General features: G+C 37.2%; 1 protein-coding gene and 1 non-coding gene across 2 annotated transcripts in view; one reads left to right on the top strand and one right to left on the bottom strand.

Annotated features, from left to right (window-relative positions):
• The window catches only part of GUCY1A2 (guanylate cyclase 1 soluble subunit alpha 2), a 338126-nt gene that overhangs the window by 63400 nt on the left and 249367 nt on the right, over positions 1-25359 (top strand). Inside the window, exon 4 of the mRNA XM_045482650.1 lies at positions 13760-14478. Coding sequence (XP_045338606.1) covers positions 13760-14478 — 719 coding nt within the window. The remainder of the gene's footprint in view (positions 1-13759; positions 14479-25359) is intronic.
• Positions 6414-6537, bottom strand: LOC123602843. The gene has a single exon (XR_006714610.1). It is a non-coding gene; the product is annotated as a small Cajal body-specific RNA 7 (non-coding RNA).

The following is a 25359-nucleotide window of genomic DNA, read 5'->3' as shown; positions in this document are numbered from 1 at the left end:
ATCCCCTCTCCAACCTTCTTAGCCACCAGGTGAAAGATTGGGAGAGGTACAGGCATGAGAAATGATGAGAGCAGGTCTCTGTGGGGAGATGCCAAAGCCCGTGAGCCATTGCCCTATTTGCACAATGCAAAAATGCAGGTTTTGGGTACTGGGCTGAAGCAGGTGCTTGGCCAGCTGCTCTTTGTAATTAGATTGTGTGTGTGTGTGTGTGTGTGTATGTGTGTGTGTGTTCTTTGACTCTGTACCACACTGCTGCTGGGCTTTTGGCTTAGTATCTTCCACAGCAGCGTGCCAGGGTGCTGGGGAAGGAAGGCTGGAAAGTGTGAGGAGCCCTTTGTCACCAGACAGGTGGCCCGCGAGCATAGCACAGGCTCTGATGAGGCCACTTCTTGATCCATGTGCTGCCCTGAGTCTGTCCATTTCTTAGTTCTCACCTGTGGCTATGTTTTGGTAAAGGAAGAAGAATTCATCAAATAAGCGTTTACACCTATTAAACTGGTCATTTGGTAGAACTTTTCCATGCTTGTGTAAAAAGATTGCCATTAAGTATTGAAGGGTCTGAAAAACAGCAAGGGAAAAATTATATATCAACAACATAGTCCAGTATACCTACTATATATATTATACAATACATACATCCTATACATTAGACATGAACAGTTACACACAGCCGTATTTGTTAACAGATTATTGATTCCTCTGTTTACCCAGAAAATCCACTATGGGCAAGTCAGTGTGCCAGTGATTAGGGTTACAGCCATGGTCTTAGCTTCTCTAAAACTCCGTGTTTCTCTTCCAGGACCTTTACATAATGTTCTTTTGTTCTGGAATGGTTTTCTTTCTGTCTGTTCCTTCTTGGCTGCTTAGATGACTTGTATTTATCCTTCACTTTTTAAAGGATGCTTTCTTTGACCCGATAGATTATATTATGTCCCTGTTACATGCCCTCAAGTACTATGCCCTTGTCATTTTAACACCAACATCATGTGTCTTCTTTTGGATTATTGTTGTATTACGTGTTCAGTTAGTGGATTATTCATTCTTTCCTGTAGCTCAGTAAGAGTAAGAGCCATGTCTGTTCTGATCAGTAGAGTATTGCCAGTACTCAGCACGGAGACTCAACCAGAGCAGGTGTTCCTTCGTTTTCTTTAATTTCTATAAAGCAGTGAATACATGTTAAATAAGATGTAACTCTTGTCTTCAGAGAGGTCAAGTCTGGTGAGGGGGTGCACAAACCAGCAAGTATGATGGGATAAATTCTGGGGGGTAATCACAGTGTGCTTGAGAAGCCCAAAGATCAGAGGCAGCTCAGCCTGACTGTCAAGGAAAGTGTTCCAGAGGAATTTTGGTGTGTGGATCTGCAAGGTGAGTCTAAGCAGATGACTAGCTAAGTGGGTTAGGAGAACAGAATTCCAGTAAAGAAATAAAACAGAACAAAACAGAAAGCGAGCATATGCAGGAGCCTGTACACGAGGGAGAGGTTGTTGAGCATGTTTGGGAAACTCCCAAGTGGTTCCTTCTGGCTTGTGCAGAGATGTGACACGGGGAAATTGGCAAAGGTGAGGACGGACCCAAAGGGAAAGCCGGGTCAAACTTTGCTGGGTTTGTATTTTATTCTAAAGGCAGTGGACAGTCATGGGGGGGGGGGGCGGGGCTTTAAGCAGAGAAACGATATGGAAGATTTGTGGTTTCGAAGAGTGCATAGAAAATGGATTGCAGAGAGACTGGAAAGCAGAAAAGTTAGTTAGGAAGCTGTTGAAATAATTCTAGAGTATTAATCATGGCGGCCTAAACAAAGTGGTATTTAGGGCAGAGAGACTGACAGACTATCGGGAGGTATAGTGTGCAATGCAGACAGACACATGCACACACCCACACGTGAACTTTTATGAAAATAAAATTGTACTATACACATTATTCTGACAGTTGTATTTATTTCATTAAACATTTTTTATTTACTTTATTTATTTAAATTTAGATCTTTTACAAACTCAAATACGTCTTGATGTCTGTTTGTATGTTTGCCACTTTTGATTAAGAGATACATGTACTGTCCTAGATTTTCTTCTATAGTACCTATTGTTTTGTCTTTTACATTTTAAGCTTCTAAGTGATCTACAATTTGATTTTGTGTGTGATCTGAGATAGGATTTACTTTTGTTTTCCACATGGCTAGTGCCATTTATTAGGTAAACCATTCTTTCCCCCATTGAATTAAAATACTATTTTGTGCTGCATTAAAACTTGTCATATACAGTTTTACTTCTGAATTCTCTATTCTGACTCAGTGATCTCTCTATTTGTCCCTATGGAAATAACAAATTCAACTGTGGTCTTTTTCATTTATTCTAGTGTCTGTTTGCTCCCCAGTATTCCTATTCAAGCATTCTGCGCTATTCTAGATACTTATTCTTACATAGGAATTTTAAAATTACTATACTGGCAAGAAGCCTTGTTGAGACTATAACTGGAAATGCATTAAACGTCTACATTAATTTTGGGGGAATATATAGTTTCATAATAGTATGTCTTTACATTCTAAAATACAGAATATTTTCCCATTCGTTAGGTTTTGTTTGCTGTGTTAAGATTTAATACTTTTCTTAATATAAGTTCTATGCCTTTCTCAGGTAGTCATGTTGACTGCAGTTTTTTATTTCTACTTAGAATATTTTCCCATTTCTACTTCTAGTTTCTTATTGCTAATACAGAGAAAAGCTATTGATTCTAAACTTATTTTATATTCAGCTACTTTAGCACAGTTTTAAAATACTAGTCTTTTTTTTTTTTTATAAAATGTATGTTGTAAAGAAATCTAGTAAGCAAGAAAGAGCCTCCAATCAGAAGACTTTGTACGTCTTCTTCATTAGCAAAAAGATAATTTTACTCTTTTTTTCAGTGTGTATATTCATTATCTCCTAGCATATGCTGGAAACTCCAACCTACCTTGAATAGCAAAGACGATGCCAAGCCCACTCATCTAATCTCTGACTTTAGTGGACATGTGTTTAGTGTTTTATCCTTTGAACAAAAGTTTTACTTCCAGTTTTTGGAAAGCAGCATTTAATTATATTGGAGCAGTTTCTTTAGATCCCAATTTTACTCAAAATTATTAAGACCATTAAATTTCAGACTCATCAGAAACTACTGATAGAATTTTACTGTTTTCTCATTTAATTTTATTCATGTAGATGATATTTTTTTGTTGATAGATTTTCTGCCATTGATCTATGTTTTTATTTCTAATATAAATACTATTTGGTCAGAATGTATTCTACAAATTTATAGATTCATTTTGCTACTATTCTAGTAAATATTCATAAGAGAAATTGGTTTTACTATACTGTGTCAAGTTTTGGTATTACGGTTGTGTGGTCTTAATAAAAATAATTGAGTGATTTTAATATTTTTTTCTGTGGCCTGGAAATATTTAAATAACTGGAATTATTTATTTTAACGACTAGTCAGAACTCATATTGCCCATTTCTTGGTGAATTTTGATCATTTCTATTTTGCCATAAAATTATCTATTTAACATTACATTTACACATGCAATTGTATGTGGCAAACATTGCAATTTTTTTTGATTCCTCTATTTCTTCTTAATATGTCTATGTCTTCTTTCTCATTCCTAATTTAGTATATTTTTCTCTTAATTTCTTTTTATAATTTCTCTATATAATTTCTCTTAATTTTTACCTATTAAGTTTTTAAAACCTTGGAGCGCCTGATTGGCTCAGTGGGTTAAGCGGTCAACTCTGGTCCAGGTCATGATCTCACGGTTCGTGAGTTCAAGTGCTGTGTTGGGCACTGTGCTCACAGCTCAGAGCCTGGAGCTGCTTTGGATTCTGTGTCTCCCTCTCTCTCTGCCCCTCCTGGCTCATGCTCTTTCTATCTCAAAAATAAACTTAAAAAAATTAAAAAAATAACACAGTTTTCTTAATTTCAAAGTTTTTATTTGCTTACTTTTTGCTGGAAACATTGATTACATTTTTGAGTACAGTTTTTGCTGTGCCTCAGGATTTGTATGAAGTAGTCTTCTTTTCATTGCTTTCTACATGTTATAATTCCAATTTTGATTGTCTCTTTAATTCAACAGAGTATTGCTCACCTTCTAAATAGATAGGACTTTTGGTTATCTTTTTGTTATTTACAAATATTTATTATTTTTATTACTATTATAAAATGTCATCTGCAAAATCTTTACTTAAAAATATGGGAATTTTCTGACCAAGTATTTGAGGAATTTTTATAATTCCTCCTATGTATGCAAACACATATATGAAAGCACATGCATATATGTGTGTGTGTGTGTGTATGTGTGTGTATACTTATGCATATATGTGTTTGGACTTTGCTTGTGTTATTTTAATTTCATTTTTCCATTGACCTTACTTTTTGATCAGTTTTTACTTTTTATTGCTGATATGTATTTAATTAATCATTGACTTTGCTTTTTTAATCTTTGATCTTTTTGATTCTGAAAAAGGCACATTAAAGTTTCCCACTATAATTTTATTTTTATTAAGTTCATTTATTGTTATGCTGTATATGTTATTTAATTTCTCTATGATTTTGCTTTTCTGTTAGATGCATATGATCCTGAGAGATCTATATTAAAGTTTCCCACGAGAATTGTATAGGATTCCTTCATTCTTAATTTTTAAATATATGAGCTTTATTGAAATATAATTCACATACCTTATAATTTAAACGTACCCAGTTAAAGTGTATTCTTCAGGGTTTTTAGTATACCCAAAGTTGTACAACCATCACTAAATCAATTTTAAAACATCACTCCATAAAAAAAAAAAAAATGTATCCATTGGCAATCAGTTCCTAATGGTTTTTACTTTGTGTATTTAACGGCAATGTTGATTGGTTTAAGTCTTCTTTATATTTTGTGGTTTTGTTATATAATGTCTCTCTTTATCCTGATTTACATCTTTAGCTTAAATTCTGCCTGGCTTGATATTAATCCTGCTCCTTGCTTATTTTTCTTGTAGTTTTCTGGAAGTCGTTGCCTAATGATTTATTTTTAAATCACTTTTTATAAGTGCCCCTCTTGTGGATGAAAAGAGAGTTCCTGCCATTTGACGGGAGGTTTTGCTTATACTTACAGAAATGCATAATTTACTTGATTTTCTTTCTTCTGTCCTGATTTCTGATTATTTTCCAGCCTCTTTCCTTATCATTTTCTGTATTGATGAAGTTGAATCAACATATGTGCAGGGGTGTGCGGGTGGCTCAGTTGTTTGAGTGTCTGACTCGATTTTGGCTCAGGTCATGATCTCACAGTTGGCCAGAATGAGCCCCACATGGGGCTCTGTGCTTAAAGCTCAGAGCCTGCTTGGGATTCTGTCTCTCCCTCTTCCTCTCCGTCTCCAACTCCCTGCTTCTCCCCTGCTGGTGTGCATGCTTACTCTTTCTCTCTCTGAAAATAAACTTAAATATAAACATATGTTTTTACCTTCATAATTTGGAAGTTCTACTGTGCTTGCCCATAACTGATTACCTTCATTTGCTGTTACTCAAATTAGACCCACGTTTGTCTCATGGTCTTAAAACAAATTATTACCTGTTTTCCTACTAAGACTGTATTTTGTCTCTCCTCACCCTGATTCCATTGAGAAGAGACTTTTAGAATGCTGATAATGCCTTCGTTCCCAACCTCCCAATTCCTGGATTTTACTCCCATTGCTTAGCTCCAGATTATGGATAAAATACATCTTGGAGGAGTCAATAGTTTCTCTTTGCCCTTATTTCATGAATTTTTATGTAACACTTATTAATTTGCAGATAATCTGTCATTATCCTGTATCCCATTATCCTGTGTGTTAGTGTGTGTGTGTGTGTGTGTGTGTGTTTGTGTGCGTGCGCGTGTGCCCTTATTAAATCTGGCTGGAACTTGTGCCTTTCCATCTAAAGATTCAGGATTTTCTACAGCTCAGGGGGAAATTCTATTTTGGGTTTATATTTATTCCTTCATTGGTTTTTTCTTCTCATTCTAGATCACACTGTTTTTAGAGGTTGTACTTTTCATTAATTGTCCTACTAAATCTGTTTTACACTCAACAGAGGAATCCAGACAAATATATATAATACAAGGGGATATATGGTATTTTATAAGAAAGGCACACAGATAGGCTTTGCTGTTTGAAAGGGAAGAGAAACAACTGATAATATTGGAGTGTAATTTTATGATGCTCTTTTTTTAAAACTTAGATTAATCTCTTTTTTTTTTTTCAACGTTTATTTATTTTTGGGACAGAGAGAGACAGAGCATGAACGGGGGAGGGGCAGAGAGAGAGGGAGACACAGAATTGGAAACAGGCTCCAGGCTCTGAGCCATCAGCCCAGAGCCCGACGCGGGGCTCGAACTCACGGACCGCGAGATCGTGACCTGGCTGAAGTCGGACGCTTAACCGACTGCGCCACCCAGGCGCCCCAAACTTAGATTAATCTCTTAACTTACATATTAAAAATTTCTAATCGTACAACATTTGACACCCAGTTATCTCTATTTCATCATTTCCATAGGATGCGCTGCTTTTTAGATGTAGTTTCTTGGTGAAAAATGTATCCCGGACTGTAAATGTAGCCCAGATTATAGAGTCTGGCTTCACCTCTATTATGCCATATTTCTCACTATTAAAATTTATATCCTATGCATATTTTAAAGTATATCTTAGCATATTCTCCAATTTAAAAACTTTAAACTTAACCATCACAAATGTCCCTGAAGCACTTAATATGCTTTTGATAATACCTACTCCTTTGGGTATTCAGTAATTAATCTTAAATATATTACAGAGTTCCCTGTTGTTAGCAAATTCTTTGTTAGCTCAAAGGTGTTAAAACCCTATATATATTTTTTAAGAATCTGACTATACGCTCTGTTTTCTTTAAATGTATCATAAAATTTGAAACAATTAATTTTGGTTCGCTTATATTTAAAAGTAAATATATGACATAGTTGTGTTCCTTTTGGAGAGGGGCAGAGATGCCACAAATGCAGTAAAAGGAGAATGATTTGCTTCTAAAATAGTAGAAACTCATTGTTTAACTCTTCACAGATTAAGGCCAAGATTGATAAGGATCTTTCTTTTCACTATTATACCTATACTGTTACTTACTTAACTCCAGCATATCCTGAAACTACAGAGGTTTTATATCACCCCAACAGAGATTCAAATGAAACTGTATTGATAGATCAGATTGAAAACAGTTTTCTTTAAAATTACAATTCAGGCAATGGCATTTCTTTTTTTCTCTCATGAATATAATTTATTGTCAACTTGGCTTCCATACAGCACCAGTGTTCCTCCCAACAAGTGCCCTCCTCAATGCCCGTCACCCATTTCCCCCTCTCCCCTGTGCCCCATCCACCCTTAGTTTGTTCTCTGTATTTAATAGTCTCTTGTGGTTTGCCTCCCTCCCTCTCTGTATCTATTTTTTCCCCTTCCCTTCCCCCATGGTCTTCTGTTCAATTTCTCAAGATCCACATATGAGTGAAAACCTATGATATCTGTCATTCTCTGACTGATTTATTTCCCTCAGCATAATACCTTCCACTTCCAGTGGCATTTCTTTTGAGCCTTTCTCCTTTGTTATTATTTAGACATATGCATATAGTATTTACTGGTAAGTCTCCCCTGGGAGGCTGAGACCAACTTCAGTCATTTCTTTATAGATTGGCAAGACACTAGAATAATATTTTTATTAAAGTGTCATCTGGGTTTCAAACTAGCTCACAAAAACCTTAGGGTCTTCCTAGATAAAAGTATTGTTTCTGGACAAATACTATATGCTGTCACTTCTATGTGGAATCTAAAAACTTCCAAATTCACCGAATGGCGATTCCCAGGGTCTGGGAGGTGGGGGGTTGGGGAGATGTTAGTCAAAGGGTACAAACTTCCAGTTAGACGATGAATATGTTCTTGGGATCTATTGCACAGCTTTGTGAGCATTGTTAACAATGATGTATTATATGCTTGCATGTTCAGAGAGTAGATCTTAAATGTTCTCACTACCAAAAACAAACAAAAAAAGTAATTATGTGGTATAATGAAAGTGTTAGCTAACACTATGAGGGTAATCATTTTGCAATATATAAATGTATCAAAAGAACACTTTGTACACCTTAAAGTTATACAATATTATATGTCAGTTATAGTGGAGGAAGGAAAGCTGGAAAAATGGTTTCTCTAAGAGGATGATTATCTCCTTAAAATATTGGAATCTCTTTACGGTTTGGACTGGAGATATAGTTGTGCTTGAGGGATATTACTTAAAATTAAAAAAAAAATTTAACGTTTATTTATTTTTGAGACAGAGAGAGACAGAGCATGAACGGGGGAGGGTCAGAGAGAGGGAGACACAGAATCTGAAACAGGCTCCAGGCTCTGAGCTGTCAGCACAGAGCCCGACACGGGGCTCGAACTCATGGACCGCAAGATCATGACCTGAGCCGAAGTCGGCCGCTCAACCGACTGAGCCACCCAGGTACCCCGAGGGACATCACTTAGATGCAAATTTGATGGAGCCTAAATAATTAAAAGATAATTATGGGGCATCTGTAGCTCACAGAAGTGAGTAGTTGGTAGGTATTCACCTCCTCAGTCGATATTTGGTCCACATAAGGATACACTTGCTGCCTTGGTGTTTTCCTGTGTTAGTGGAGACCAGTGACCTTCCTGGGTGACAAGGATGGTCTCTGGATCTAAAAAAAAACACTCATTGCACTCTTTTATTGATACATCTTCCCCTAGAGGATCCAGGACCCCAAATGTACAATGCTGTGTATTTGGTGCTCTCTCTCTCTAATTACTTGGTTCTCAATGAAGGTAATATTTCCTTTTCCAAGTATAGTGGTCAGATTTGTTACAGTTTTATAAAGGAAGTAATTTTAGCTCTCCAATAATATTAATTCAGCTGAAAACTTTTTGTTTCTTTACTTGTCACACAGTCCTTAACCCCTTACACCCAGTAGTCTGCCCCACTCCTCCACTAAAATTGCTGTCAAAGGTCCCCAAAGTGCTGACCAATCCATTTTACAGTTTTCTGTCTTTTACTTGACTTCACTGTGACATTTGATAGCTGTTGACTGCTCCTTATAACTGCTTTCTGTTGACTTCAGTGATACATTAATTCATTGACCATCCAGCTAATACGTAATAAGCATCTCCTAAATGACAGGCAGAATGCTAGGTATTGATTAAATAACAGTGGGCAAGACATGCATTTCTTCCCTCGCCCAGATGTTTTCCTCTGTTTATTTCACAAGATGTGGTATCAGACAGACTTCACCTTGAGACCTACCTTTGCTACGTATAGTTATGTGAACTTGGGCAAATGTCTTAACATTTTTCACCTGTAAAATGAAGACAATTAAAAATATCTACTTGATAAGAATTTTTTAAAGTGTAAAGTGATCTATGAAAATATTTGGCACATTGCTTAATATTCTTCTCACTGGGACCTCTCTAGTTCAGTCAATGTAGGCTTTTAAAGACATTATAGTGTCTCTCTGGCTGGTGCCTTTGACTCTGGTGTTGGTGCTCAGAAGTCCAGGCTCGGTGTTGCCCATCAGTTAACAGCTCACCCCCTCATTCCTATTCCCCAGATGCTATCCACTTACCATTTGCCCATCCCTGACCAGGCTGGGCTCTCCCACGTCTCTGGTTCATTACTGTATTCATTCTCTGTATTCCATTACTGTCCATCTGTCAGCGTGACTGTGCCTTCCTTGTTGGGTTTTTGAACACCCACTTTTATTCAAGTTCTTCTTCAGACACTATCAGAGGCATGGGGCTCAAACCCATGCCTCTAACAGAGGCAAACAGGAAAACCTGTGGAGGAGAGGGTCACACATTCTTTTCTCCATTGTCCATAAGTATTTCCGTTTGCCTCTGTCACAGCCTAATCACACTGTGACTTAATTATCCCTAGAAGCTCATATCAGAAAAGAATGTGTCTAGGTGTCTAGGTACCCTTAAATGTGGTACGACTGTGGTTTTAGATACTTTTAAAATTTTTACTTAATTTTTTATTTTTTATATGTTTATTTTTGAGAGAGGGAGAGAGAGGAAGGGAAGGAGGGGGAGGGCCAGCGAGAGAAGGAGACAGAGGATCTGAGGCAAGCTCCATGCTGACAGCAGAGAGCCCCAATGTGGGCCTCAAAGTCACAAACCGGGAGATGGTGACCTGAGCCGAAGTCGGACGCTTAACCACCTAAGCCACCCAGGTGCCCCAACAGTAATTTAAAATTTTAACTTGTTAATGAAAGCACATGTATTGTAAGTTTTGCCTCTAGAGGAACATATTCTTATAGACCCAGAGGTCAAGCTGTCCTAGCATCTTCTGACATGAACACATGCGCATGGTCTGTATGTTTTATGTGATTTGCTGTAAGTAGGGAGTTTGCATCCTCGTAAGTGGGATATTGGAAGTGAGAACTGTACCACTTGTCTGAGCTGAACACTTTCTCTGTGCTTTCTGAATTTGGAGATAAGGTTTAAAATGGAACCATTTGTAAAAGTTACAGTGATCTTTCCCTAGTTTTACATGTTTCCAACTTGAAGAACTTCTTTTATGATCCTGTAAAGTTTAATAATTGTGAAAACAAAAGTCTTTTTTTTTTTTAATGTTTATTTAGAGAGAGACAGAGAGATTGACACGGAGGGGAGGGGCAGAGAGAGAGAGTGAGAATGAGAGAAGGAGAATCCTAAGCAGGCTCTGTGCTGCCATCACAGAGCCTGATGTGGGACTGGAGCCCACAAACCATAAGACCATGACCTGAACCAGAATCAGGAGTTGAACGCTTAACTGACTGCGCTACCCAGGTGCCCCCAAAATCTTAATTAGTTAATTGAGTACTGTGATTTTATAGAATTACCATGTATAGTATTTGGGTGTGATAGTAGAAATATTCTAGCTTTTCTTTATTGGTACAAGTGACTCTAGTGTCCGGGCAGGCCTCGGTGTCTTTATTTGAGAATTAACAGCCCTTGTACCCTCAGGTAGAGAAGTGCTTGGTAAGATAGCAGGGATTCCTAGCAGATAGAATGCTGTACTCACAGAGTAGTTTTTATTTTGTGCTCCTGGTGAATTTGCTTGTTATTTTCTGGATGATTTTTTGGGATTCTGGCAATGAAAATAGAACATAAGCTTACTATATTATGTTTAATCTCTGTTCTTAATAACTCTGAGGGCGTTTTCAATGTTATAAAAAAAAGCAAGTTAGAAGAAATTCTTTTTTTCTTTTTTGTGCATAAAGACTCTGAGTCCTTTTAAGATAGAACTCTTCAAAATATAGAAGCAATTCATGGGATGTTTTAGTGACCCGTGGAATTTTGTTGTTCAGGGAGTATAATCAGCTTATAGGAATTTTTATTTATTTTGAATTTAGTTTTAATTAGAATGTTGTAATTGAAAAATTTAATAGCAACCAAGAAGGGATATACATTTAATTTGTATTAGGACTTTTTAGTTATATATCGATGGTGATACAGAGATTTGGTGTAGGAAGACATTTTAGGGAGCGAGTCTTCAGACAGTAATCAAACCAACGGTATATTTTTAGAAGCGAAGAGAAGGGAGATTTAGGAGGATGAGATGATGAGTACAGTCAAATTAAAAGAAAAACAACAAACCAGGTTAACTAAGGTAGGGACGAAACAGTATGTATTGCTTTAAGCAATTGGAAAAGTAGTTTCAGTGGAGCCATTGGGACAGGAGCCAAATTGCAGTGAGTGTCGTCCACGTTTTTTTCTTCCACACTGGAGAACTGGACAGATAAATGCTATTATCATCAGTTGAGCTGGTCTTACTGCTCGTGGTTGCAGCCTACGTTGAAGGGCAATCTTGTACCATGACCATGTAAGATGTGCGCTCATGTTTTTATCTTGATAGGTGACTTTGTCAGCTTGCCTTGAATGTCAAACCTGTGCAAGTAAAACTAATATGAAATTCTTCTTAATAAAAGGACTCTTTTTCTCTTAGGTTTTCTACTTTTTTTTCATTTCACGTTGATTTTCACGTTCATTTCACTTTTTTTGTCCAACTGACTACTTCACTTGGCTGTCACAAAGTTTATACTCTCTAATACTCTCTGAAAAAATATTTGGTGTCTTTTGACTGTGTTTTTCAAATAGTAGTGTTGACTCTGCTTTGTTCCCTGATTTCTGCTTGGGGAGAACCCTTAGGGAATAATAAAGGTAGGAATAGATAGCAAACCGAGCCATAGACAGCCCAGATGGCTCTGCCCTTGGACAGGACACTGGCAGAGTGACCTTCTGTTTTTTTCCCAGTCTGGCCTTCTCTTCAGGACCTCCTTGCAAGATGGAGTAGACGAGGCAAGAAAATATGAATATATGAACTTAAAATGTGTTGATTTCAGCCAAAGTCAAAGGAGAAGCAACAGACTGACTCTGTATAGAAGTGTCCTTTAGTGTACACACTCAATCATACACGGGTGTTGTATCCTTCCTCTATGGACCGTAAATTCCCTCCATACTTTCCCTCAGATCATCCTTAAGGATGGATCTAACTAGATCACATGTGACTGGTTATACATGTGCATTTCTACATGGTGCATTGCATTGTGTGTGTGTGTGTGTGTGTGTGTGTGTGTGTGTGTGTGTGTTTGCCATTCATTATACCTCCATTATTATAAGATAGAGTTCCTCTTGCCATGGCAGGTGGGAGTGAATGTGAACTGGGAAGACAAAGACTTATAACTCTTTCTTTTGAGATTACAGACTCTTGGTTACTCTCAGTTTTGTGGGTCAAAGAATGCAAATCAGTCCACCATTCTGCCATTTTTAGTTTCTTGTTTTGTCCCTCTCTCCCTAGTGTCTCACTTCATTCCTTCTGTTCACACTAGATAATCCATTACCTTTCTCTGCTCAAGTACGATAAATTCCCTCTCTGGTTGACATTTCCCGCTTAACATAAGAATTTTGATAAGTCAAATAGTAGTAGTAGATGGGCACGACAGAGAAACAAGCTGATAGCTGCTTCTGAAAAGTTTCTTTACCGATGAGGGAAACCATTAAGAAAAAGATCTTGTTTGTGATAATTATAGCAAATGGAAAACAAACTGTTGCAGCTAAATTAGCAGCATTTAGAAAGTTTGTGCTACGGGGGGTTGAGGTAAGGGGGGAGGCATGAACAGGCAGAGCACAGAGGATTTCTAGAGCAGCAAAACTACTCTGTGTGATGCTGTAATGGTGGATACATATCCCTACACATTTGTCCAAGCCCAAAGACATACAACACCAAGAGTGAACCCTACTGTAAACTAACGACTGAGTGATGGTGTTGTGTCATTATAGTTCATTGATTGTAACAGATGCACCACTGTAGTGCATGTCTGATTGTATGTGTGGGGTGGGGTGGGGTGGGGAGGTTGTACGTTTGTGGAAAGAGGGTTCTGTGGAAAATGTCTGTCCTTCGTGCTCACTTTTGCTGTGAATCTCAAACTGCTCTAAAAAATAAAGTCTACTTAAAAACAAAAGCAAACAAACATAAAGGAAGCTTATGCCCATCAACATTTTAGAAGCCCCCAGAAGATGGGTTGAAATTTTCTTTCTCTAATTCAAAATGAATTAATCTCTCTGGGAATCTGTGGGCCCAAGGGAAATACCTCTCCAGCTTCACTGCCTAGTTATCTCATTTGATGAGCATTGAAAAAAAAAGCTATAAATTCGATTATTTTATTGCACTTGACTAACATTTGCTTCCCATTTACCTCTAGGTTTGAAGTTTGAGGAACTTCAAGAAAGATTTGGTGAGGAGTTCTTTAATATATGCTTTGATGAGAATGAGAGAGTCCTTCGAGCTGTAGGTGGCACTTTGCAGGACTTTTTTAATGGCTTTGATGCTTTGTTGGAACACATCAGAACTTCCTTTGGGAAACAGGCCACGCTGGAGTCCCCATCGTTCCTGTGCAAGGAGCTCCCCGAGGGTGCCCTTCTGCTTCACTACTTCCGTCCTCACCACGTTGTGGGCTTTGCAATGCTGGGCATGATCAAGGCTGCGGGAAAGAAGATCTACCGGCTGGACGTGAGCGTGGAGCAGGTGGCCAATGAGAAGCTGTGCTCCGATGGTTCGAACCCAGGCAACTGTAGCTGTCTTACCTTCCTCATCAAAGAATGTGACAATACTGATGCCATGAAGAACCTTCCCCGGGGAGCCTCCCGAGTCCCTGCCGACCTCAGAATCAGCATCAGCACCTTCTGCAGGGCCTTCCCTTTCCACTTGATGTTCGACGCCCACATGTCCGTCCTGCAGCTGGGGGAAGGCCTGCGGAAGCAGCTGCGTTGCGACAGCCACAAAGTGCTCAGGTTTGAGGACTGCTTCGAGATCGTTTCTCCAAAGGTCAGTGCCGCCTTTGAGAGGGTCCTGTTGCGACTGTCCACCCCGTTTGTGATCAGGACCAAGCCTGAGGCTTCTGGCACTGAAAATAAAGACAAGGTGAGTGGCCATGGGCTTGAGATGGGTGATGGGGACTGGAAGAGTGCATAATTATTTCTGTAAATTACATGCCGGCGGTACTTGTAATTATTTAGGCGAGAGAGCTTAAAGTGCCATTTAGAAAATTACTGGTCCCTGGATGTATGGAAAAGGATTTGGCCTTATTCCCAGCCATTTTGCATAGTGTCTGCCTCTTTCATTAATTTATTTCAGCATATAAAAAGAGACACTTATTAATACCAGCCACAGTAATTACAAAAATGACAGGACTCACCAAGAACCTGATCCTGTAAACCCTGGTAGAAATGAGTATTTCTACCAACTGAAGGCAAACAGGAGAGAAATGGAAAGGTGGATTCCAACAGTGTGGGGCCTGCTCGCCTTCTCCTTAAATAACTATGGGTGGAAAGCTAGCTCCACTTTGAATATGCTCTGTTCTAAATGTCATAATTTAGGAACGTCTTGGTTGCATCCTATTTTTGTCTCAGTATGCAGAATAATGGATTTTCTAAGAGTTGGAAATTAAGTGGCTACCTCAAGAGTGCTTTTCTCAATAGATTGTAGCATTGACACAGGGACTCATTCCTTTAGAACAGGCTCACTGCTTGGAGAACAGCATCAACACTAGGAATTGTTATTAATTTCTTGGAATCCCTGTTTGGAAAATCTGGGTTATTAAGAAATGAAAAGATAAAAGAAGAATCTTAAATAGTTGACACAAATATGTGCTCTCGGGTAAAGCTTTTTTTTTTTTTTTTTTAGAGAAAGTCAACATTAAGATAGAAGTGTGAAGAAAAGTTAGTCATTATTGTTCTAAACACAAAAATAAATGATATAAGTGATATTCTTCTGCAGTGGACCTTTGTGTCTATCAACTTCCAGTAGAGCTTTTTGGTATTTTGTGACAAGGAAAGTATGGGGCGCCTGGGTGGCTCAGTCAGTTAAGCATCTGACTTTGGCTCAGGTCATGATCTTGCAGTCCGTGGGTTCAAGCCCTGCATTGGGCTCTGTGCTGACAGCTCAGAGTCTGAGCCTGCTTCAGATTCTGTATCCCCCCTCACTCTTTGCCCTCCCCTGCTCATGCTCTGTCTCTCTCTCTCTCTCAAAAATAAATAAGTTGTTAAAAAAATTAAAAAAAAAAGTGAACTTCTTCTATGTGATTCAGCTTGTTCACAAGCATTTTAGGGAAAGCTGTTGACTTTTGGAAACGAACAGGCTCCTGTGGGCTAAAGGAAAGAAGAGTTGTAGAGACAATTAAAAACGCAGTGAATGAGTACTCACGTATTCTGACATGCCTGCCATGATAAATAAATGAGAGACTAGCCCCCTGAAAGCAGAGCCAAAGACTTTTTTGAGGATTTTCTGTAGCATTCGTTTTAGAACTGCTTTTTATAATTTTGAAATTCAATGGAAACATTTTAAGCAAAACACTTGGGAAATAGGGAACGATGCCCATTTATTCAGGATAACTGGATCCCATGATTTAGGAAACTCATACAAGCGCTGTTTTCATCATTTAGATTCAGTGATTCCAAAGCTTCTAAGGATAAACTTGAAAATTCCAACTTGGCATGCTTGGATATTTTAGTCTGAATGAATTGTTATTATTTCTGTTTGATTACACATGGTGTTTTAAATAATATTTTTCACATATATATTATATGTATTTATATGTTCAGTGATTGCTACCCCTTCTTGAAGCTTGTTGCAAAAGAACGAAGTTGTTTAGTGTATGTTTTTGTCCATATTTGTAGGTGATTTAAATTTGAAATTATTCTGTCCTTTTAATTTAGAGAATATTAAAACTGTCAGTTCTGTTTTACAGAAGTGAAGTGTTTGGCTAGAAGGGTGTGAGCAGTGTTGGCCTTTAAAATTGAAGTTTATATTTTTGAAAATGTGCCCGCAGTAGAATATGTTATTACCAATGTTAATTGCTTTATATATTTTGTAGATTGGAGAAAAATTAATTCAATTTATAGTTATTGCTACAGATTTTCCCCCTTTATTTCATCTGGCTTGTATTTATTTCATTTGTGTACCATGGTGAGGAATGGACATAATGAAATGACGACTCACAGGTCAAGGCCCCCTGCCAATTCCAGTAATAGGAAAATGTGCTCATTGAGAAGATGCCATTGTAACTTAAACATGGCAGTGACAGCTTAAAAATAAAGCAATAGGGCAGGATTTTTTCTTAGAATAGGACAGCAATCCTCTCATCCTTAGGCTTATATTTCTGCTTCTTCACCTGGGTTTGCCAGAGGGGGTCATTTGGGAAGTTCTTCTTGGCCCCAGTTGGAACTGTGGTCAGTAACATTATGTCATGGAGTCTTAACCAGAGGAATAACATTTTTGAATTACTATGTTTCCAAACCCCAAGTTTGTATTTTCTTAACACATGGAAAGAGGAAAGAAAACCAAGGTTAAAAATTAGGATTCTCTTGATAAATTTGACCTTATTATTCATTATTTTCCCCATAATAGCTGTTCTTATCAATGAATAACTCCATGTTGTCTAAAGTTTCTAATTTTTTATGGGGCTTTGATAAGAAAGTGCTAGTTTCATTTCTTTTTTACTTATTAAAATTTTTTTTTAATGTTTTATATATTCTTGAGAGAGAGACCATGAGCCAGGGAGGGGCAGAGTGAGAGAGAGAGACACAGAATCCAAAGCAGGCCCCAGGCTCTGAGCTGTCAGCACAGAGCATGATGTGGGGCTTTAACTCACAAGCCGTGAGATCATGACCTGAGCTGAAGTCAGATGCTCAACCGACCGAGCCACCCGGGCACCCCAAGAAAGTGCTATTTTTAAATAATGTAGGCTATTCCTTGGTCCAACGGTGAAGGCTTTCATGATAATTTAACTGTTTTGGCTGTGCACTTAATACCTACCATCCAAAAAAACAAAATAAAACGCTAGATACCCAAGAAATGAAAACCAAGAGCTGATTGTGTAGCTGAATGACAGTAAATCATTTGCGGAATGAATTGTAATGCTTCCGCTAAACAGGATCTTTGTCATTTTGTGTTATCAGTCACTGGTTAACCATGTGATTAGAGGGAGAACATGCTTGTGAGCAGTTGGGTAAATACTAATGGATCAGAAAGCCATCATCCTAGTTCCAGAGAACTTGCATCGTGATTGTGTAGTAATGAGTGCATGAGACCAGAAGGGGGAATGTCACCGAGAGGCATCATATGCAGTCATCAGTGGCAGCCTTCAATTCAGCAGACTTTAGAGGTCAGGAGGGACTCTTCCAGGTGGGTTGATCCCACTTGGAGTCCCTCTGTTTGGCTCCCTCTGCATCTTCTAAGTGATCACCTATGCCTTACATAGTCTCCTCTGTCTCTTTTCTTCTCTGCCCATGTGGCATTTCTGTGTTTTTATCTTTCCTTAAAGCTCACCTTCTTTTCATCACGTTTCTTTATCAGATGTCGGGCATTAAATATGAATGAATTAGTTCATTATTTAAAAAAAGGACAGATTCAGTATTGGGAATTAATGGTGAATTATGAATCTCTTTTAATTTGTGCATGCATCTTTAGGTCATTCAAATCTAACTATTTGGAGAATTTGGAAGTTTTTCACATCAGTCTTTGGAGACATTGTGGTGATTTTTAGAGGAAATTTCTTGTAGTACAATGTGCAGCTTGGGGCATTACATCTAGTCCTGTGAATCTAATGTGTTGACATAGATTCCAAAGCTTCTTTGTATGAAAGGGGCCATGTGTGTAAAGAGGGCTGTTAGAAATGGGACGAATGGCCATGGCTTCCTTCTCCACATTATAAGGTAATAGTGTGTGGGAAAGTGGAGGTAGCCTGGGCGAGAGGCATCTCAGACCCGTGATTTTAGTAAATCCCTGTAATCTGAGCCTCAGGTTAATTCATCTGGAAATTAAGAAACCCAGATGAATAATTAGTATTTATACTCCTTATTAAGTCATCTTTAACATGTGTAAATTTATAGGAAGTCAGTGGGTCATGAAAGTTGCTATCATCCCTTTGATTCAATGAATTCAGGCAATTTCAAACAGAAGCAGAGGGGAATCTGACTTTTCAACCATGAAGAGTCATCCTCTTATCAGGACCGACTTAAAGTAATTCTGTGACAGCTTAGGCTGCTTACCTCAAACACTTTTTTGTAAGGATTAAATGACAATCCATGTAAAATTTTTCTATCTTCAGCTTCAGTGTAAGCCATGATTATTACTTTTGTTCTTCACACTTGTAACCTCCTTCCTATCCATTCTTCTCCTCATTTATGGCTTTAGAAAAGAAGGTACTGGACATCAGTAGGTTTAATAATTTTAGAGAAATATCAAACCTGCTGGTATAACATCTCCCTAAAATATGACTTGGGGATCTGCTCTTTTCTTTATAGACTCTTATTTTAAAATCCCGAGTCTCCTTTTCAGAGTCACTGGAGTTTGGAATCAAGTTTTTACTACCTGGGTCTGCTAATACCTTTTATGTACACACGTGATAGTGCTCTACTGTGCCAGTGGCTTCCAAGATAAAACCAACTGGTTAGCTTAGGCACAACCTGAAATAGCAGTGGATTTGAGAAACAATAAATAACATGAGTTCTTTTGACGTTTTTTTCCTAGTAGCAACGCTTCAAAGAACTTTAATAATATTGTGGAAGGAGTCCAGGTTTTGCAATACATCATCCCCACGACAGAGAAATGGCATTGTTACTCATTTTCACTTGTGTTCTCAGAGTTGGAACTGAGGAAAAGCATGAACAATAATAACACATTTCTTTTTCAATCCCTAGAAATATCCCCAGGTCTGTCTTATTCTCCCCACCCCAGGTCTGTCTTATTAATTAGAAGCCACAAAACAAATGCTAGGAAATAATTTTAAAAGAATATGGAATTAACCTCTGATTTTCTGTGGTCAGATCAGCTTCCAGACTCCTTTATTTTTCCTAGACATGTGCCCATTTTCTCCTGACACGATGATTGAAAAGTTGAAAATATATTTATTAATCTTACTATGCCATAATGACACCATTGAAAGACAAATTTCACCTGGCTGTCAAGAGTATATCATTTGACTTCAACTTCAGTTCAGTTTAGTGTGGGAAAATGTGAGTTTTTTTTTCTCTCTTCAGACTGAAACATTCTGCTAGAGAATTTCAAATATTGAACGATAATTTTAGTGATGGACAAAATGCCATTAGGGCCTTCTCTATGAATTAGCATTATAGAACATAGTCATAACTCAAGTCACAACTATCTGAGTTTGCTTTGCTCTTGTAGTTATAAATGAGATGTCTAATTTTTGTGGGGTTTTTTTTTTTTTTGTTTTTGTTTGTTTGTCTTTTCTCTGGAACTGCTTCCTGACCATAAACTGCCTTTTAAAGTGTGTTGGACAAATTCGGATTCTGACACTAGTATTGCTGAGGCTCATTCCGGGTCTTTCAATCTTTAAATGCCTATAACGTTAAAATGTCTGCATAGTGTCATGCTACCGTCCAGTTACTGTATTCTGTAGAGAGGACAAGGTATTTGTTACTTGGTGAATTATATATTCATTATAGTGACCTCCATGCCTCAAGTGCCCATTTACCACGTTTTTATTTTTGTTAGCAGGAAAGATTGCACCTGAACTAACAAAAGGTGTCTCCTACCATAGATGAGATACCATTGACTGCTAGAGTGGTACCTTCTTGGAGGGGAGGGGGAATTGGCCCTTTGAGTTACAAATTGTTCAGAATCTTTCTTTAATTGATCCTTTTGTTTTAGCTGGTAGCTTTCAGTCTCAGTTAAATTAAAAGCTGAAGAGCTGTTTGGAATTCATTGCCCACCTCCTCAGTTTTAAAGATGCTCTTAATTCATATTAACATTTTTCATAAGTATACAGCATAGTAATTTTTAGTTAGTGTATGTGCAACTATCACAACAGTAGAGTTTTAGAACACTTTATTGCCTCCCCCTGCCCCAAACAAAGTTTCCTGTGCCCATTTGTGGTCAATCTTTGCTCCTACTCCTGATCCCAGGCAACCACTGGCCTACATACATCTATATAGATTTGTCATTTCTTGACCTTTCTTAAAAATGTAATCATACAAATATGTAGTCTTTTTTGGTCGGCATAATGTTTTTGAGGTTTATCCATGTTGTTGCGTGTATGAGTAATTTGTTCATTTTTAGTTCAGTGTTCCATTGCACATATATACTGTGGTTCTTGTTTTGTTTTGTTTTTTTTTTTCCGTTTACTAGTTGATAGACACTGGAAACAAAGTCTGTTTTCAGACTTTGGCTGTCGTGAATAATGTTGCAATGAACATCTGCATATAAGTGATTGTGTTGCATATATTTCCAGTTCTCCTTGGTAGATTCCTAGCAGAGGAATTGCCGTGTCATATGTTTCACTTTTTAAAGAATTGCTGTGCTGTTGAACAAAGAGGCTATGTTATCTCACATTTGACCAACATTTGAGGCTTCATGCTTCTTCACGTTCTCACCAACACTAGGTATTGGCATTCTTTTTGATCATGACCATTCTGGTGGATGTAAAGTAGTATCTTGGGTTTTAGTTCACATTTCCCCAGTGACTGGTGATGTTAAGCATCTTCTCTTGTGCTTGTTAGCCATTGGTATAATTTCTTTGGTTAAATGTCTAATCAAATGTTTTGCCCATATCGGTGTTGTTTGTCTTCCTACTGAATTTAAAAAAATATATACATTCTAGATACTGACTTCAAAAATTACTGTCTTTTGAAGCACAGTGGTACTGTGATGGTACCATTATTTTCTTTTAGGAAGCTTGCTTTTAGTATGGTATCTCACAAATCTTTATATAACTGAAGGCCACAGATTTTCTCCTTTGTTTTCTTCTAGATGTTTTATGGTTTTAAATCTTAATTTGTGATTCATTTTGAGGTGTATTTGGGTGTGCCACGTGGGCCCAAGTTTTTGTTTTTGTTTTTTATTTTTTTGCAGGTAGATTTCCAGTTGTCTCAGCTCAGTTTTTGAGAAAACTATCTTTTCACCATTGAATTGCCTTTGCAACTTTGTCAAAAATCAATTGACTGTACATTTTTTCTTGCTTTTCTGTTCTTTTTCATTTTTTTAAAGATACCTAACTGTATGGTGATAACACAGTGTCTTGGTTACTGGATCAAAATAAGTTTTGCAGTTGGGTATTTTAAGTCTTCCAAGTTCGCTCTTTTTCAAAGTTGTGTTGGCTATTCTTTCTTGGTCCTTTGTATTTCCACATAAAGTTGAGGATACCCTTGTCAATTTCCAAAATAGCTTCTAGTATTTTGATAGGGATTTTACCGAATCTGTAGGTTTATTTAGAAAGAAGAGCTGTCTTAAAATACTGAGTCTTCCATTCCATGAAGTTATCTCTCTCAGTTAATTTAGATCTTCTTTAACTTTTGTCAACGTTTTGTTTGTTTCTTGATACAACAAAGACAATGTTTTCAAATGGTATTTTTGTATAGAAATACAAATCATTTTTGTATATTGATCTTGAGTCCTATGGTCTTACTAAACTCATATTAGAATAGTTTACTATTACAGAATAGGAAAAATGCTATTTTGGGCGGGAGGGGGATATTTAGGATTTTTTTACATAGGAGGTCATGTAGTCTGAGAGTTAGGATGGTTACCCTTCTTTCTTTTTAATTTGTCTTTCTTTGTCTATCTCCCTCCCTGTATTTCTCCCACCCTACTTCTGTCTCTCTCTCTCCCTACCTTTGCCCTGGTTAGAACCTTCACTACAGTGTTGAATAGAAGTGGTGATAGTGGATATCCTTGCCTTTTTCTGAACTTAAAAAGTAAAGCATTCAGTCTTTTACCCTACGTGTGATGGTAGCTGTAGGTTATTTATGTTCTTAACCCAGTTGGAGGAAATTCCTTTCTATTCCTAGTTTGTTGAGACTTTGTGTCATGAATAGGTGTTAGATTGTGTACCATCTATTTTCTTTTATCTATTGAGATGATCGTGTGGTTTTGACTTTCTCTTAATATGAGATACTAATTATTTCCAGATGTTGAACTCAAAATCTTGAGATAAATCCCACTTGGCCGTATTTATATGTTATAAACCTTTTTATATGTTGCTAAATTTGGTTTGCTGATGTTTTGTTAAGGATTTTTGCACCTTTGTTCATGAGAGATATTGGTCTTTAGATTTTGTCATTTCGTTCTTTCTTTCTTTCTTTTTTTTGCAATGTCTTTGGCCTCAGAGAATGAGTTGGGAAGTGTTTGCTATTATTCATTTTCTGAAAGACTTTGTGTAGGATAGTTAATATTTGTTTTTGAATGTTTCATAAATAGATACTGTTTGCATGGTATATCTTTTTTTTTTTAATCTTTTCACTTTCAACCTGTGTTTGCTTTTGGATCTGAAGGGTGTTTCTTACAGATAAAGTTGGCTTTCACTCTTTTATACACCCTGAATAATCTCTGCATTTTGACTGGATTGTAGTGTATTCACGTTTAATGTAATTGTTGACTTGTTTGGAATTACATCTACGGTTTTGTTTTCTATGTGTCTCATGTTTCTTTGTTCCCATGTTCCTCTTTCAAGAATTCTTTTGCATTAAGTGAATATTTTTAGCATGATACTTTAATTCCTTATTGATTTTACAAATATATTTTAAAGTTATTTTATTAGTGGATGCTCTAGAGATTACAATGCATAATTTAGCTTGTTATAAGCTCTTTCAAATTAATACTGCCCTGGTGTTGGTAGACAGTTCTGTTCTTACACAGTTCCATTCCTTTTCTCCCACCACCTTTTGTGATGCAGTTTACATGTTATAAACCTAGTTATATGTAATAATTGTGATTATTATGTATAGGATAATCATTACATATATTATTTGTAACTATGTATTTATTTTTTTTAATTAATTAGGAAAAAACACATATATTCCAGTGTATTATATACTCTATTTCTTTTTAAAGTTTTAATTTAAATTCCATTTAACATACTGTATAATATTATCTTTAAGTGTACGATATAGTGATTCAGCATTTCCATGCATCACTGGATGCTCATCACAAGTGTCTTCCTTCATCCCCATCACCTATTTTACCCCTCCCCCCACCCAATTCCCCTGTGGTAAACATCAGTTTGTTCTCTATAGTTAAGAGTATGTTTTTGGTTTGTCTCTCTTTTTTCCCCCGAATGCTCACTTTTTTTTATTTCTTAAATTCCACATATGAGTGAAATCATGTGGTATTTGTTCTCTCTCTGACTGACTTATTTCACTACCATAATACACTCTGGCTTCATTCATGTTGTTGTGAATGGCAATATTTCATTCTTTTTTAGGGCTGAATATTATTCCATTGTGTGTGTGTGTGTGTGTGTGTGTGTGTGTGTGTGTGTGTGTATGCCCACCATATCTTCTTTATGCATTCATCAGTTGATGGACAGTTGGGCTTTCTCCATAGTTTGACCATTGTTGATAATGCTGCTATAAACAACATTGGGGCATCTAGTTTAATTTCTTTCTGTCTTCTTTCTTTCTTTCTTTCTTTCTTTCTTTCTTTCTTTCTTTCTGTCTGTCTGTCTTTCTTTCTTTCTTTCTTTCTTTCTTTCTTTCTTTCTTTCTTTCTAACAAATAAAGCTACATATTTTTTGGCTACTGAAGGTTTTTAATCATATTTTTTCAATCTGTTCCTGGAATCTTTTTATTAAGTTTTTTTATTATGAAATAATTTATACTTTGTAAAAAATGTAGATCATGGGGCACCTGGGTGGCTCAGTCGGTTAAGCATCTGACTTTGGCTCAAGTCATGATCTCGCAGTCTGTGAGTTCAAGCCCTGCGTCGGGCTCTGTGCTGACAGCTCAGAGCCTGGAGCCTGTTTCAGATTCTGTGCCTCCCTCTCTCTCTGACCCTCCCCCGTTCATGCTGTCTCTCCCTGTCTCAAAGATAAATAAACGTTAAAAAAATGTAGATCATTAAAAAATCTATTTTATTAGCACTTTGAAGTATTCACTGATAACATTTTGGTATACTTATTTTTACTTTTTCCTATAAATCTTTTTTTATATAGTTTTTGATAATTGGATTTAAAAATTGTTTCTCTGATAAAAGAGTAACATGTGCCAATTTAGTCTTTACAGTTTTTTTTTCAGATTATCATTAGTGCAGTTACTCTTTTGTGTGTCATTTTTTGGTTACTCAGTAACAGTCAAACATACTTTGGCACACCTACTAACTCTATCCCTGTTAGTTCTCATGTAATTGTCTTGTGTGATCCTTTATTTACTCTCCTATAAAAAATAGTTATGGAGAAATTTTGGCCCAGGAACTTCTGTTCTTTGCAAATATAAGTCTAGTCTTTATCAGTCAACACTATTTGCATATTTCAGTATCTCCTTCTCTTTTACTTCATCCTTTTTATAAATAGCATTGGTTGAAATGACAGGTGTATCTCTGAGTATATATATATTTTTTGTGCCCAGGTGGGAACCCAGCAACTGCAGTTGAACCACAAGGCCAGTATGTACCTTTACGTATCCTTTTTTTTTTCTCTGAGCAGCAACTGAACTTGGTCAGCTGAATACTCCAAGATCATTAGACAAACACTGTTGACATGTCAATGTTGTTATGACTACCATAGAATGTGTCTCGTAAGAGAACACACATTAGTTGTCTAGGCAAGCTTCACCCTATATTCATCAAAAAGGGACCTCAGAGGCCACCATTTACTGTGTTACTTGTATGGTGGGAAGGCAGCTTAAGTGGTCCTGACTTCCTGAAGATCTCAGAGACATGAAAACACAATATACTAGGTTTTCTTTTCTCCTTTATTCACATCACGTCTTTACTCTTCAAGATTCTGAGAGTTGTTATAATTGAGTTCCAGAACACTGATCACGACTTCTTGACTGTGGAAGCAACTTG

Source organism: Leopardus geoffroyi, chromosome D1 (assembly GCF_018350155.1).
Source record: "Leopardus geoffroyi isolate Oge1 chromosome D1, O.geoffroyi_Oge1_pat1.0, whole genome shotgun sequence".
Lineage (NCBI taxonomy): Eukaryota > Metazoa > Chordata > Mammalia > Carnivora > Felidae > Leopardus > Leopardus geoffroyi.
Note: the sequence above shows the minus strand (reverse complement) of the source record. Positions and strands in the feature narration are given on the sequence as shown.